The following is a 15,165-nucleotide window of genomic DNA, read 5'->3' as shown; positions in this document are numbered from 1 at the left end:
CAAGGAAATATGTAGAACATATTTAAATTAAAATTACATTTAATTAAATAAAAAACAAATGAAGATTCTTTTCTACAAGCCTTCTCAATATCTAATTTCCAAGAAGGTAACATTGGCCCAATTTTCCTGTATGATATAGCTGAGCCCGTCTCCTCAACTGCAATGTGAAAATGATAATGCCCTCCTAGGAGGATTGCTATGAAGGTGAACAAGATCATGAGCTGAGAAGCATTTAGCATAGTATCTCTCATATTGGGTGTCAGCAAATCCTACTTCCTTTCTCCTTTTCCTATGCCTTTCATTTTTCTTTCAAATCTTCCCCTAGGCTCAGTAAATTACCCCTGTATACAGCCTTCTATGAAATTATGTGAAACTGATTTCCTGAGCTCTGGATGGCATCAGAGTAATTATGTATACCACGAAGTCTCCTACCCTACTTACCTGGTAGGACAGGGGGTCCCCAGCCCCAGTGGGGCAGAAATCCTGGTCAACACAGGCATGTGGCACCCATTACACACTGTGAGTAGGAGAACCAATCCTGAGGCTCCAGTGGCAGCTTTGCCTCATTCCACATCACCAAAGACTCACGTGTGAAGTCTTGGGTCCTCAGCACAGATTCATAATCACAAGAGAAAGGACGTGGCAGCCAGCTCAGTGGAAGAAGCTCTAGACCAAGATCAGAGATTTCCAGCTGGCTATTTACCCTAGCCAGAGCATGTTTGCACTTCCTCAGGTGTAAAATGCAGGGGTGTAGGCAGATGATCTTCATGCTCTCTTTGTAATCCACATAGATTCCCATGTTAAAGGTTACTAACTGTGGTTTAATCAGAAGCCCAAGAAGTATAGTCCATGCACCCAAAATATATTTTATTGAGACTAGTGCATTTATAATGAAATACTCATTATGACACATTGGAAAGACTCAAGTTTTACAAATTTCACATTTACAAATACAAATCACATTTTGCTCTGAGGCACACAGGGACCAAGGTGAATGGGGAAGACAAGGTACTGACAGGAGACCCAGACCTAATGGGCCATCTGTAGGTCTTCTCCCCTGGAGAAGAGCATTCTTCAACTTGGCAGTATTTCTAGAGGCCTTCAGCAAGGAGGAAAGTGAAGCTTTCCCCCTGATTCCAGAGCAGGACAAACTATTTGTAGTCCTGCTGCTTGTTCTTTCTGGTTTGAAGAATTTCCATGGCAGCATTAAGATGAAACCATTAGCTACTTCTTGACACCACAGAGACAAGAGGTCCAGGCATGGAAGTTATTTGGCCATCTGGGCTTGGAAGGCTCTCTATCCCATGAAAGTCAAACATTCCAAACATTCTCATAAGTGGAGAGAACAGTATAATGAACTCTCATGGTTCATTATAGGAGAGCAGATAATATGGCCAAGTTCAATTTCAATGAAACATCGAGATCTAAGTGAACCCTGGATAATCCCCTTCTCCCCAAATGTCAGTTCCCCTCTCAGCTCCATATTCATGTTTGCTTTCAAGATCTATCTGGTGCTAGAAAGTAACCTAAACCCAGTGTGAGAGTGGCAACTATTTAGGGTGGGTGAATTAAGTTCTATTCTGCCTGTGTCTTCTGGGTGATGCAGTGAGTCACTCAAGACCAGATGGAAGGTGATGAAAACACTAAGTCTCTGGGATGAGATTTCTCTGACATGTTGAGTCCTTAAGGACTATCACAATGTCATAGGTTTCTGTAAGTGACACATGAACCGCCAGGGTGATGTTGACAAGTGCGTGGTCTTCGGGGAACTGGCATGAAGAAGCTTTATTATTCAGACAACACAGAGGAGTGGCTTGTCTAGACAGCTTGGGAGGATGTGAAGTGTCTAAGTGCAATTATTTCTGGCATGTTGGAGAGCCTGTTCCATCGTCTCCTGTAAAAGCAGGGCAATGTTTTACCACGTCTTGTTCCATGTAAATGCAGGAGAGAAGGAATTTTGCCTGTTAGATGAGTTTTATTTCCTGGCTCATCATGATGGCTGCTATCTGAGAAGAGGTGCTTCATCCAGGCCTTTCCTACCACTGACTATAAGTGAAGGCAGCCTGTTGGCTCCATGACAGCCTTCTCCTTGAGTTCCTCTCCCACCTCTTCCAACTCTTCTGATGGACACTACTCCTGGGAGAGGGGCTCAGAAATTCTCTGCTATGCCTTGTTCTTGATTCTCTCTACATGAGAAAGTATAATTCACAATGAAAGGAAGAGTGTGTGCACACAGGCACGCATGTGTGCATGTATACAAGCAAAGGGAAAAGTTGCAAATAAATCCACAGCATACTAACAAAACTCATCACAGTTGATGGCAGAAGGGGGTGATTTTTGTTTTCTTCTTTGTGCTTTTCTAAATTTTCCAAAATTTCAATTTTTCTTTAAGAGAACTCAGTGATTCCTCTTTGTTTTAAGGGACCGAACTGGTCCTTTCTTGTCATCTATCCAGCCAGCCACCACACTATCGTGATTCATTCTGGCCCAGGACTTCAGAAAGCAAGGCTAAAAAAGCTCTGTGTTAGCTCTGGCTCACTTACCTTTCACTGGCCAATGAACCTTGTTCAAGTTGAGTTCTGTGTATCTGGGTCAGCCACACCTGACTGAGTATGACTCAGGTGTCCTTTACGAATGCTTGGTGGCAGGAAGGGTTGTTAGAAGCTGGCTGACTCAGCCCTCATGTGGGCTGAAGCTGTCCTGGGTTCTCTGGCTCAGGGAGCCAGGGTGATATGCCTCATAGCATTTCTTAGACAGGAATTCATAAACACGTGTCTAATTGGTAGCTGTCTTGTAGTTTTCACATCAAATGGGGTAGAAAGCTAGATAGCGTTTCCTAGGAAATCAAGGGTCCTGTGGCTTCTGCAGGACCTTGTTTTCAGCCCTGTAAAGGTCATGTGTCAGAGAACAGGCTTTCTTGCAGGCTCTGTCCTCAGGTCCTGGAGACAGAGCTCTCCTCCTGCCTCTTCCCACCCCCACTCCCACCTAACTCATGGCTACAATGGGCTCCACAGAAGACAGGTCTGTCTTCCCAGAGTGGAGATGGGAGGAAAGCAGGAGGTTGTTGGCTGGGGGAACCCTCCGCCCATTGCTCTTCTCTGTCCAAGCCACCCTGAAGGAAGGCACTGGAGAGGGGGGCCTTTCTTCCTGGGGCTTTGGGAGTCTTTGGCACATGCTCAGTAATGCCTTCAGCTCAATCCTGAAATTCTCGTTGAGCCAGCAGTAGATGAAAGGGTTGTAGCAAGTGCTGCTCATGGCAAACCAGTGGAAGGCGAAGTAGAGGGCATTGTTGGTGTGGATGACCTTGCTGGACAGGAGGAGGACATAGCAGTTGAGGGGAAACCAGCAGAGGGCAAAGAGGACCACCACCAGCATCAGCATCTTGATGGTCTTCTTCTTCTTACGCCGTAGAGCCAGGTACTGCTCAGTGGTCACGTCGCCAATCGTGTTGCACAACCACAGCTTCTTGGCCACTCGGGCATAGGCCACAGAGATGATGAGGAGGGGTAAGATGTAAAGCAGGATGAAGGTGGCCAAGTCCAGGTACTTCCAGAAGAGGTCAGCTGGCTCAGGGAAGTCTGGCAGGCATAGTGAGCGGACAATGTCCTCACTGGTGGCAAGGGGAGAGGGAGAGAGACAGAGAAACAGAGAGAGACAAAGAGAGAGAAAGAGAGAGAAAGAAAGAGGAAAGTGTGCCATTACTGTGGAAAGGTCTTATCCCAAGAAGCCCTGGCCTTTCTCCACACTGGGCTCCTGGTAAATCCCTTATAGCACTTTTGTTGTAGTGTAATTATGTGATACATCCCTGGCTCTACCACTAGGCTGGGAGTTCTATAAAGATAAGGAAAATACCTGATTTCTCTGTGTCCTCTTAACCTTATATTATTCCTGGCCTATAACAGAAACCTAGTAAATACTTACTCAATGAATGAATGGAACACTGGTATTCCTCATCTTAGAACTAACTCATCCTGAGAGTACAATGTATACAGAAAACCCTGGAGTTCCTCATTTTCCTACCTATTCTCATTCCAGAGAGGAACTAATAAATGATGGGCCTTGAGAACGTGAGTGGCAAAGCCTGGACTAACCTACCTTCAGACATTCATATAACAAGTGTTTATTTTCTATGGAATGCATTTAGGGCTCTTTGAGGACCTAGTCCTCTTTGAGGAACCCCCAGGGCTAGTGTGTTAAGACTACACAGATTATGACCACACAGGATTGGCAAGTACCTCCTTTGGTATCCAAGCTCCCACTTTGGGGAAGTGAAAACCCTAGGGCCATTTTGATGGAAGGCACTGTTTCAATACACTCCCACAAAGAGGTCAAGTCATGAGACTTATTACTTACAAATCCCAGAATGGAGGCACAAGGATCTGGGGGAAGGGCAGTCCTCTGTCCCAGGCCCCAAGGAAGCAGGAAATAGAGCACAGGGCTGCAAGCACCAACTATGGAGAAGTGGTTGTGGCAGTGGTCACTCACTTTTCACAGCCTCAACTCTGAGGGGTCATTTTAAAAGGTGACCCAGGAAAAGCAAGGCTAGAACTTATGGTGGGAATCCTAACCTCATGTCCTAATCTAAATGTCCAGACTGTGGGTGTGAACAAGGTAGTCAAACCCTAAAATGTCTAAGCCACAACTCAAAATGGCTGGTTTCTCCTCACGCCATGTGGCTTATTGCTCTGGTTATATGTGCTGATTGTCATTGCTACTGAAAGGGAGAGAATTCTCCTTGCTCTCGTTAGCAGGGAAAAAAAAAGAAAGTTCCCCATGTGTGAAGGCAGATGGAAGTCTGATTGCTAGCGGATTTGGGCATGTGATTCATTTCAATATCATAGAACTTGGGGAGGGAGCCTTTATAAATTACAGTTGACCCTTGAGCAACATAGAGGTTAGGGGTACCCACCCCCACACAGTTGAAAACCCCTGTATGACTTTGACCCTACAATTTAACTACTAATTGCTTACTACGGACAGGAAGCTATCTCGAGAATATAAACAGTTGATTGACATATATTTTGTGTATGTATTATATATTGTATTCTCACAATAAAGTAAGCTAAGGAAAAGAAAATGTTATTAAAATCAACAGAGAAAATACATTAACAGTACAGGACTATATTAATTGAAAAAAAAAAATCCACATAGAAGTGGATCCACACAGCTTAAACTAGTGTTGGCCAAGGGTCAACTGTAGTTGCAATCAGCCTTCCAAGCTTTTTCTCTTGATCTTGTGTATGTCACAGACATGTGTGTTTTCAAGTATACGTTTCAGGAAGAGCAGCAGAGAAGTTAGCATAGCACACACCAGCACTGTACCTCCTAGGTCCCCTCAGATCCCCTTCACTAGCATGGGGACGCCTAGGTGGCTGAGTGGTTGAAAATCTGCCTTCAGCTCAAGAGGTGATCCCAGAGTCCCAGGATTGAGCCCCCACATGGAGCCTGCTTCTCCCTCTGCCTATGTCTCTGCCTCTCTCTGTCTCTCATAAATAAATAAAATCTTAAAAAAAAAAAATCACAAGCATGATCTGTGTCGCAGGGTCCATTTCTAAATAACCTCATCTAAAACAACTATGAACTCATGAAAATCACTCTAAGCTCATTCATTCATCTGTCCATTCATTTACTCAGTAAGGAAGTAATTACACTTTGAGGGCTTGTTATGTGGAGACTGTAGGTTAGGTGCTAGGAATAGCAGGGTAGCCAAATCAGACACGGTCCCAGCTCCCCCCAACCTTACCAGTCCAGCTGGGGAGATCGCCTTCAGTGAACAAGTAGCACACACAAGTGTTTAAATTAAAACAAACAAACAACTAAGTCCTTTGAAAGAAATTCTCATTCTGTGAGAGCACACAACAAAGAAGCCTGAATAGGAGCTAGTGGGAAGTGGAGCATCCTGCCTCAAACACACTGACTCAGGCATGGTCTGTTTGTCTGCCGGGCAAGAGAATGCAAATGTCCCAGGAGATTCTGAATCTCACATCTGTGTGACTGTGTGAGTACGTGTCCCCAGTGAAGGAAGTTGTTCACTACTGCCTTGACCTTGCAGACAAACTGGGTGGACAATAAGGAGGGAGCTAAAGTTGTTGAGCAATAAAGGGAAGAAAAAGCAGAAGGAATGCTGCCCATAGGCCCGGCCTTGGAAGCAAGAGGACAGGAAAGAGACAGAAGAGTTGGGTGTAGCAGAGACTTGTAAGTCATATGCAGAGAGGACTCAGATTTCCCTCAGGCAAGGACCTCTGAGTCCCCAGGCTGCGCCATATGAGTTCACTCACCTGTACTTGAAGGTAAACAATTTCTGGCAGATGGCGTGGGGAAGTGAAAAGAACGTAGCCATGGTCCAGATGACCGTGATGTAGATGACACCTTTTGTGATCGAGATCCGGGGTTTTAATGGGTGCATGATGACCTGGATAATAAACTGTACATCACTGGCTGAAGAAGTTCTGAAGCCTCCAGAATCCCAACAACACAGTTCACATGTCACAAATAAGGCAGGTAGGTCCTATTTATAAAGAGGCACCCCTTAATTCAGTATGAAGCCCTTGGGCTGCGCCACCCCCAAAGCCTACCTGCAGAGGTACAAAGAGGATATCGAATGGACTCTGAGACTCTGGGAAGCTCAGATGCCTGTTGCACACCATGTGGCAGAACCAGGGTGCAGTGGGGGGATGGGGAAGGGGTGAAGTAGGAGGTCTGCTTGCATGGCACACAGGAGGCCAGCAGAGGAACAAGCCATGGTACCCCCATGATTCTGGACCCCTTGGGTTATGGAGGGCTCTGAGAGGGTCTGACACGACAAACATGAAGAGGAGACTCTCCCCATCTATCTTAGGACGTTGTACCGACATTTATTTGGGTAAATTTTATTTAGATAAAATTCTTTTTCTTTTCTTTCTTTTCTTTTCCCTTCCTTCCTTCCTTCCTTCCTTCCTTCCTTCCTTCCTTCCTTCCTTCCTTGCTTCCTTCCTTCTTTCTTTCTTTCTTTCCTTCTTTCTTTCTTTCTTTTTCTTTCTTTCTTTCTAAGTTATTGTGTTTATTTTTAAAATTGTAGCAGGGTCCGGTTTTCCCAGGCCTATAGCAAAGCCTGCGTTGTAGGCTTTGGGCTGCAAAGCATCCTGCAATTGCTACACTATGACAATCCATTCTCCCAAAAGGTTTAAATAAAGGCGTGGGAATTTCATGGCATCTTTAAGATGAGAAGGACCATTTCTTGAAAAAGGCATCCCGAGAAAGGTGAAGCCAGGGTCAGGGGGAGAGGTCATAAAGAGCTGCCACCCCACCTAAAGATGTCACCCCAGGACACATTGCCACCCTGGCTGTGTCCCCCACCCCAATTTTTCTCCAGTTTTTTTCAAGGTTTTATGGAAGGAAGTGACTAGGCTTTATAAGCTGCTCAATACATTCCCTTTCTGGATTTTGCCATCTCTGTCCCTCACGCCCCCTCGGTGTTTGGGTTGCTGAAGGAAGTGAAAGCCTGGGTCAGGGGCCCTGGACATCACTCAGATATTTCACTGGCTTTGGGACGGAGCCCCGTTTTTCGGGTTTATGTCACAGCAACATGATCAGTGTGGGCAAGACTAGCCCCTCGTGCCTCAGGCCAACCACCTTTGGCCCAAGGGTCAACTGCCCCTTAGCTATGTTAAATAGGGGTAACCAGAGGCCAGGTAACGGAGGCCCAGAGTCCCTCTCATTGGATTAGGGAGGAAGGCTAAGAAAAGGCAGAAAATATTTGTATGCAGCCTTTTCAGACTTTGCCCAAAGCATCAGTAATATAAATGTCAAAATGATGGAATTTCAGGGCTAAAGGAATCTCACAATTTGCCAAGTCCAATTCCCTACCAGATGATGAATGTCCTCTAAAACATTCCTATCAAGTGTCATCCAGCCCTTGCTTAAAAACGGCCAATGAAATGAAACTCATTACCTTCCCAGGCAGTGTTGTTCTGTTAGAAAATTCTCATACTGAGCTGTGTCTTTGAAGCCTCCTCTCCCTTGGTCTTTGTTTGCACCTTTGGGAGCTACTCTGAATAAATTCTACCTTCCCTTTGTCCTGGTAGCCCTTATGACAGTGGCCTCGTGGCGCCTTTGAACCTTCTCAGAGCAGGGCGGGCGGCCTTAGTGATCCGAGTAGAGGCTTGAAGCCAGACAGATCTCAGTGCTAATCCTAGCTTCATCTTTCACCAGGCATGTGATCTTGGGAAAGCTACCCATGCATTCTTCTGAGCTTTGATGCCTTGATTCAGCACAGGTGTAAGGATACAACATGGATTTACTGAGTCAGCATGAGAGAGGTGCTTGCCATGCAGCCATCCACCTCTAAGACAAGCACCCCCAGGTCCTCTCGGGTTTTCTTTACCATATCCACCCGTGTACATCTGATGGGGCAAGACAGTGAGCAGGGCCTTCCTGCCGTACCCTGAGGCCTGCTCCTGCCACCTGGACACCCTAATTTGTTTTCCTCCTCAACAACTTGGGCCAGGCGATATCCATCCCCCTGGTCTCTGACCTGCCATGATTTGCCAATCTCTTTCCATCTGTGATTTTCAGGTTCGCTTTTCTACCCCCAAAACAAGCTCATTAACTTCTGAGACACCAAATGTTAGCAATGAGCCTTTGTTGGAAAAACAAACTGGGAATGACTTTTTGTAGCACTTAACATGTATGTTTTAAAATGTCTCATCTAAGTGCTCATACCCGCCAATAAGACAAATAAATACACTTATTATTACAAAATGTGCTAAACACTGTCTTGAGGGACCCTGCAGTTCCGTGGGAAGCAAAGCCCGAAGGGGAAAGACAGGGTGCTATGGGTCGGTGCCCTCACCTGGTGGCGGTCAACAGCAATGGCCGTCAACGTCAGTGCTGAGACGTGCAGGGAGCAGTACTGGGCAAAGCGGCTGACGTGGCACATGCCTTTCCCAAATACCCACGTGCTGTTCACAAAGCGGACCTGGAAACCAGCTCACAGAGGTCAGCAGACAAACAGGCCTTGACCCTGGCCCCCAGCCCCTGTGGCCTCTGAGGACCATCCCTGGCTGATCCCTTCTGGCTCCTCCCTTCTTCCATTCTACACTACTAAACTGTGGGTCACACATGATTTTCTCCAGCATGCCTCGTTTTCAATCACGTGATTTGACAGAACCTGGTCGTCTTGCTGGAGCCACACCCGGTTAGGTGCCAGGAGAGCGTGGGAATACATGCGCTTTGGACTTGGACTTGCCTCCTCTGATAGTCTCTAGCTGTGTGACCTTGGGCAAGGTATATAATCTCTCAGAACCTCAGTTTCCTTATTTGCAAAACAAGGCTTAAAGATCTCTACCTTGTAGGCTTATTGTCAGGATTAAGGTTCCAAAAAGTCTATAAAGGGTAGAATACCATGTCTGGTAGATTGGTAGAAAGATATTATTAGGTATTTTTATGGTAATAATAACATCCATTCTTAGCCGACAGGTGTTCCAGCTAATGGGGGAGACACATCTGAAAAATCACAACACAGCGTGTGGGCTGTGCTCTCTAACGTTGAGTAAGTGATGCCCCGTGCCCAAGAAGGATCTAGCACTGATTCTGAACGAGTCTGGGGAGACGACTTGGGTATCTTAGGATGCGAGAGGGAAAGATTCAGTGCCCCACAGAGAGCCCAGGTGGAGGGTGTCAGGGCCCCAAGGAGGGTGGGAGGGGGCTGGGGTAGAAAGGGAAAACCGATAGAGAAAAAAAACACAGTCAGCCGGATGGAAAGAACACCATGTGGTGGTTCACAGCGGAGTATGTGCCTCTTCCGGTTGTCACCAGGGCAGGGCTCTTCGCTCCATCTCTGTGGGTAGGCAGGGAGCAGCCATAGGAGGCTTCTGAGCAGTCCAGTGATATTACTGAGCTAGAACTCTTCAGCTACTCCTACTTCTCACCTCCCACATTCAATACATGACAAAGCCAACCAGCGCTGCCTTGAGATGGCTTTCAGATCCACTTCCTCTTCTCCGGTCCCAAGGCCACGGCCCTCACGGAGTCCCCCATTGTTTCTCACCCGGATGGTTTACAGCCTCTCAGCAGCTTCCCCTGTCCTCCGATCTGGTCCACTTGTAATTCAGCCTTCACACTGCTGATGGGATTTTTCTTAACTAAAAATCAGATTACTGTCACCTTCCCCCACTTAGCATCATCGTGGCCCTCAGGACAGAGCCAGATGCCTTCAGAATATCCAGGCCCATTCATAGGCTGGCCCCAGCCTCCCTTTCTGACCCACCTCCGCTTGCCTCCGGCCCCCCACAGACCCCGCACTGTGCCTCTTGCCTCTGCTCCAGCTGCATCAAGTCACTCAACATTCCAACACACCATGAGCTTTGGTGCCCTTTGCCTTTGCTCTACCACAGTCCTTCTGTCTGCATGGTGCGTTCACCTCCACCTGGGAGACCCCTGCCCTTACAGGTCCCTTTGAAGTGTCCTTTTTTTTTTTTTTTTGTCTCCTTTGACCCTCTCAGGGGACTCTGGGCAGGACAGAATACTTGAGTGTCTCCTCCAGGTTCCACCAAATCCTGTGCATGTCACTGCTGTGGGAGTTGGAAGTAACTGTTTGCTCTTCTCTCAATGACCAGAGCTGAACTTCTGCTCACTGTCGTGTGCAAAGTGGACAGGAAAGGAGACAAGGGAGGAAGAATATTGTCACCAGCCAGCTGGATGCCTTACCTAGTCTGAAAGGTTGGCTAAGGGCTTAGAAGATCCTCCCCCACCTCCAACTCTTTCATCCTCTCACCAACTCTTTCATCCTCCCTGCTTTCCAGCACCTTGTAAGCTCTAACAAGAGTTTAGATTGGGGCAATTACATGGGTCAGGTTCAAGGTCAAGCAGCTCTGGACCATCTCGGAGGAGTTCTGGGTTCTCAGGACGCTGCCACTTCCTCTCCTGCAGGAGATCAAGCAAGGCAGGACCTGCCAGGTCTCAGGTACAGCCTAGCCTGGGGTGGCTTCTCTCCCTCAACCCCTACATCTGCGTCTGTGGAAGATTTAATTTTGCATCCTGCTCTGGGCGGCAGCGCAAGGGCCATACCCCCGGGCCAGTTCTGGGTGGCCCAACCCCAGCACTGCAGATTGTCAGGATAGAAACCCAGAGCAGAGGTGGGAGCTAAGTGGAGCCAGAGATACACTGTCTCGTGCTTCAAGGTAACCCTGGCGAGTGAGCAGAGGTTTCTGGGTAGCCAGGAATCAGTTAGATATAAGCTGGCAGGAGAGCAGGACAAGTTCATGGTTTGGAGTAGTAGAAGCATTATTAACATGGGCCAAGAAGCCCTCCTCACCTGCCACCTCTGGATCAGGTGGCTTAGTGGGCAGACCCCCAGACTTGAGTCAGGAAAGTAAGTCTTATCCTGGCTCTGCCAATTACAGACTAAGTGACCTTGGACAAGGGACTGAACCTCTATCTGTGCCTTAGTTTCCGCATCTGCAAAAGGCGATGTTCTCATAAGTGAGGACAAAAGACAGAATGTAGTTTTAAAATGTTCGCAGGGGTGGGGAGTTCACTCTCTTCTGTCTATTATTTCAGGTTGAGTGTGTGTGTGTGAGAGAGAGATGGAGTTTGAACAGCTACTGCTTCGGTAATAAGTCAGATAACAATAAGGTTATTACATAAAGTGAAAAGACATCACTCAGGCTACAGAAACATAAGGGATGACTATCATTAGACTGCTCAGTCCTAGCCCTCGCAGTCCCCACCCACCCAGGAGCACCACACTCCCAAGTCACAGAGGGACGGAAATGACACCACTGATGCTGAGCAGCCAGGGCTTGGGGGAGGCTCATGTGCCACCCCTGTGCGAGGGCCGCCAGCCTGGTCTGGGGACCCAAGCGTACCTCATCCTCATCTTTTCCCCAGCACACACATCCTACACTGGCTCATTCTCAAACCACGAAAGAGAAACGTAGTTTAAATAAGTGGCCTAAGAGAATGCACCTAAGTTTCCAAGCACAATTAGCAATTGTTTGATATAGCAGCTGTGGCCCAAAGCCACATCCTGGGGTGGAGGTGGAGGAGGGGGTGTGCGTTTAGGGAGCTGGACTTCAGGGCCCTGTCGGCCAACATCTCCAGGAGCTTCGGTTTACTGTCTGATCATCAGAGAGGCCGGTGCCCAGTGATAGGAAGTGGTCATTGGCCCTGGGTGACTCCGGGCGTTGACCGCACGGCCCTCCAGCTGCAGCAGCTCACGCTCAGGTGACGAGGCAGAGGCAGAGAAGAGGAGAGAGAGGGCAGAACCGCCGAACCCCCGGGAAGGGCAGGAGGGGGCGGGGGAGGGCCGGGGAGGGGCAGCAGCACAGACCGCAGGCCGGTCACAGACAGGGCGGGCGATGAAGGCACAGGGAGGGGCTCGGGCGGACAGACACGTCCAGGCGGCGCGACGGAGGGGAGAGGCGGGCGGGAGCGCGGGGCACGGAGCGGGGGGCACGGAGCGGGGGGCGGGGGGCGGGGGGCGGGGGGCGAGCAGGGGCCGCGGGGGAAGCGCGGGGCGGGGCGGGCGCGGGGCCTCACCAGGGTGAAGGGCGTGTTGAGGAGCGTGATGAGGATGTCGGCCACCGCCAGGTTGACGATGAAGAGGCTGGTGGCCGAGCGCATCCGCTGGTTCTTGAAGATGACATGACAGACCAGGACGTTGCCGAAGAGCGAGAAGACGATGATGAAGGAGTAAGCCACGACGAGCAGGGCTTTCACCGTGGGGTTCTGCGACTCGGCGCCGTAGCGCCTCCGGCCCACGAAGTTCTGCCAGTCGGAGAAGCTGTAGTTGCTCCAGAAGAAGTGCGAGGCGTTGGGCCCCGCCAGGGCCGCCTCCAGGCCCGGCTCGTCGGCCCGGCCCTCGGGGCGCTCGGCGGCGCGCAGCAGCGGGAGGAGGCAGAGCAGCGCCCCGCGCCGGCCCATGCTGCCCGCGCCCGCGCCCGCGCCCGCGCCCGCGCCCGCCGGGAGGGGGGGGAGGGGAGGGGGAGAGCGGGGAGGGGAGGGGAGGGGAGGGGAGGGGAGGGGACGGGAGGGGACGGGAGGGGGCGCCGCACGTCCCGCCTCTGCGCCGCGGACCGCCGGCGAGCGGGCGCCTCCACCCGCGGGGCAGCGCCGAGACTCGGGCTCCCGCTCCGCTCCGGCTCCCGCTCCGGCTCCGGCTCCGGCTCCGGCTCCCGCTCCGGCTCCCGCTCCCGCTCCCGCTCCCGCTCCGCCCCGCCCCGGCCCCGGCCCCGTGCGGGAGGCGACCCCGCGGGGCTGGCGAGGCTCCTTCCCGGCGCGCGCCCGCCCGGCCCTCCGTGGCGCGCCGCCCCCCGCCCGCCCCCCGCCCCCCGCCCGCTCCACGCCGGGAGCGACACTCCGCCCGGCTCCGAGGCTCTTCCCCGGAGTCAGCCTCGCGCGTCCGCCCCGCCGCAGCCCGGCGCTGTCGAGGAGCGGGGGGCGGGGACACGGGGTGCCCCGGCAGGCTCGGCGCGCGGGTCGGCGGCTCCCGGGGCGGCTGCACCTGTTTGGGCCGCGGCTCCAGCCCGCGCGGGGAGGCGCCCAGCGCTGCAGCCCGGCCCGCGGCTTTGGGAACCAGGCGAGCCACCCAACCCGGTGGATGTCGGGGCTTCCCCGAGCCCCTCACTGACCAGACTTCAGACTCGCTGGACGACTTGCTAGGCCTCGTTTCCTTACACGGATTAAAACAACGGTGGGGGGGGGGGGGGGGGCTTGGTTTTCCAAGGAAACCCTTCAAAGCAGGACGCGCTGCCGACGGGATCAAAGAACCAAAGGAGAGAGGCCGCTCGGTGCCACTCCTTGCCATAGAAGCTCTGAAGCTGTAGTAAGGGGTATTGCCCGTGCGTTTTGTTCTCTGCCTACTTTACAGGGATCTTGATCTCTTGCTCACCCGTTTTCATTCCCACTGTGAAGTCTCTCCCAGTCCCCCCAGCCCAGCCACCCACTGCACTGTCCGTGGATCTGTGGCATCGGGCTCAAGTCACAGCTTTGTCACCAGAAAGCTATGAAAGCCTGGGCAAGTTATTTAACTTTTCTGGCCTCAGTGGCAAGCTTTCCTTTTCCCGCAGGCGGAGTTTTCAGAGACCCCTCTGTCGATGTCCTCACCACCTTCTCTCTGGTTCTAGACGTGCAGTAATGGGTTGACTATTTGTAACTGCAGGCCTCACCCTCGTTCAAATGCTAAAGGTCAGGTATACCGTCTATTGTGTCATCTCATCCTGCTGGGACTCCATCAAATGATTCAAGCCCAGGCAGAGGAGTGGAAAAGTGAGAGACGAGCTCTGGCTCGGGCTCCTGCTCCCACCTGGGCTCCCCTCCAGGTAGGGGAGTGGAAAAGTGAGACAAGGATGGGAAGGTGGCCAATAAAGAGTATATTGTCAGGCCAGCTACCACTGTGAGTGACTGCAGCTAGAACCTGTTGGAAGCCATTGTGAAGCATACACCTCAGCTATCCCAACCAGTGGACAAGAGAGGGATTTACTCACCACTCCTGCCAATCAATGGTTGAGATCTGTCTGCTCCATGGGGTGTAATTAATTCTCCTGCACTTCCTGCTGGCAAGTAGGTACGTAAATATTGGTGCTGGTGCTGGTAGTTGAAGTTGGACTAGTGTGCTCTGAAGCAATGGAGACTACACACAATATCCAAGGTTAGAAACAGAGTCTAGAACCACTTCTTCCCCAGGTATTTGGCTCTCTGCTCAGCCTCCCGAGTTTCTACCTCAGCTCTTCTGGCCTCAATTTACCGCCAACTGTAACAATAGCCTGGTGCTTAATGTAACAAAAAATCCCCCCACCCACCCCACATCAAGACTAATTTTTAACCAACTGAGCCACCCAGGTGCCCCAAGACTAGGTCTTAAAAAGAGGTTCCTTCCTGAGAGACTTTAACGGTTCTGTAACATTATAGCTGCTATTATGAAGATTTGGGAAGACACAAAGCTGCTCTTACAGAATGAAGCAGCTCCTTCCTTTGTGCATTCTAATAAAACCAAGGACACTGTGAATAGTCAGGATATGCCAAATAGTAATTATATTTCTGTCTCTAATAATAGTCACATGTATTAAACATACCAAAGAGCAGAGCGTTTAACTTTTTTTTTTTAAAGATTTTATTTATTTATTCATGAGAGACACGCAGAGGGAGAAGCAAGCTCCATGCAGGAGCCCTGAGGGACTCGATCCC

At 50.4% G+C, this 15,165-nt stretch overlaps 1 protein-coding gene across 1 annotated transcript; it reads right to left on the bottom strand.

The window, feature by feature from the left end:
• Window positions 1–2,757: 2,757 nt before the first annotated feature.
• GPR83 (G protein-coupled receptor 83) lies at window positions 2,758–13,252 on the bottom strand. Its single transcript, NM_001003108.1, is given in 4 exon segments — window positions 2,758–3,610; window positions 6,279–6,412; window positions 8,831–8,956; window positions 12,520–13,252. Coding segments are annotated over 4 exon segments (1,269 nt in total). The 5' UTR covers window positions 12,904–13,252; the 3' UTR covers window positions 2,758–2,985.
• Window positions 13,253–15,165: the final 1,913 nt, after the last annotated feature.

This window comes from Canis lupus, chromosome 21 (assembly GCF_011100685.1).
Source record: "Canis lupus familiaris isolate Mischka breed German Shepherd chromosome 21, alternate assembly UU_Cfam_GSD_1.0, whole genome shotgun sequence".
Lineage (NCBI taxonomy): Eukaryota > Metazoa > Chordata > Mammalia > Carnivora > Canidae > Canis > Canis lupus.
This window is presented reverse-complemented; position numbering and strand designations above follow the sequence as displayed.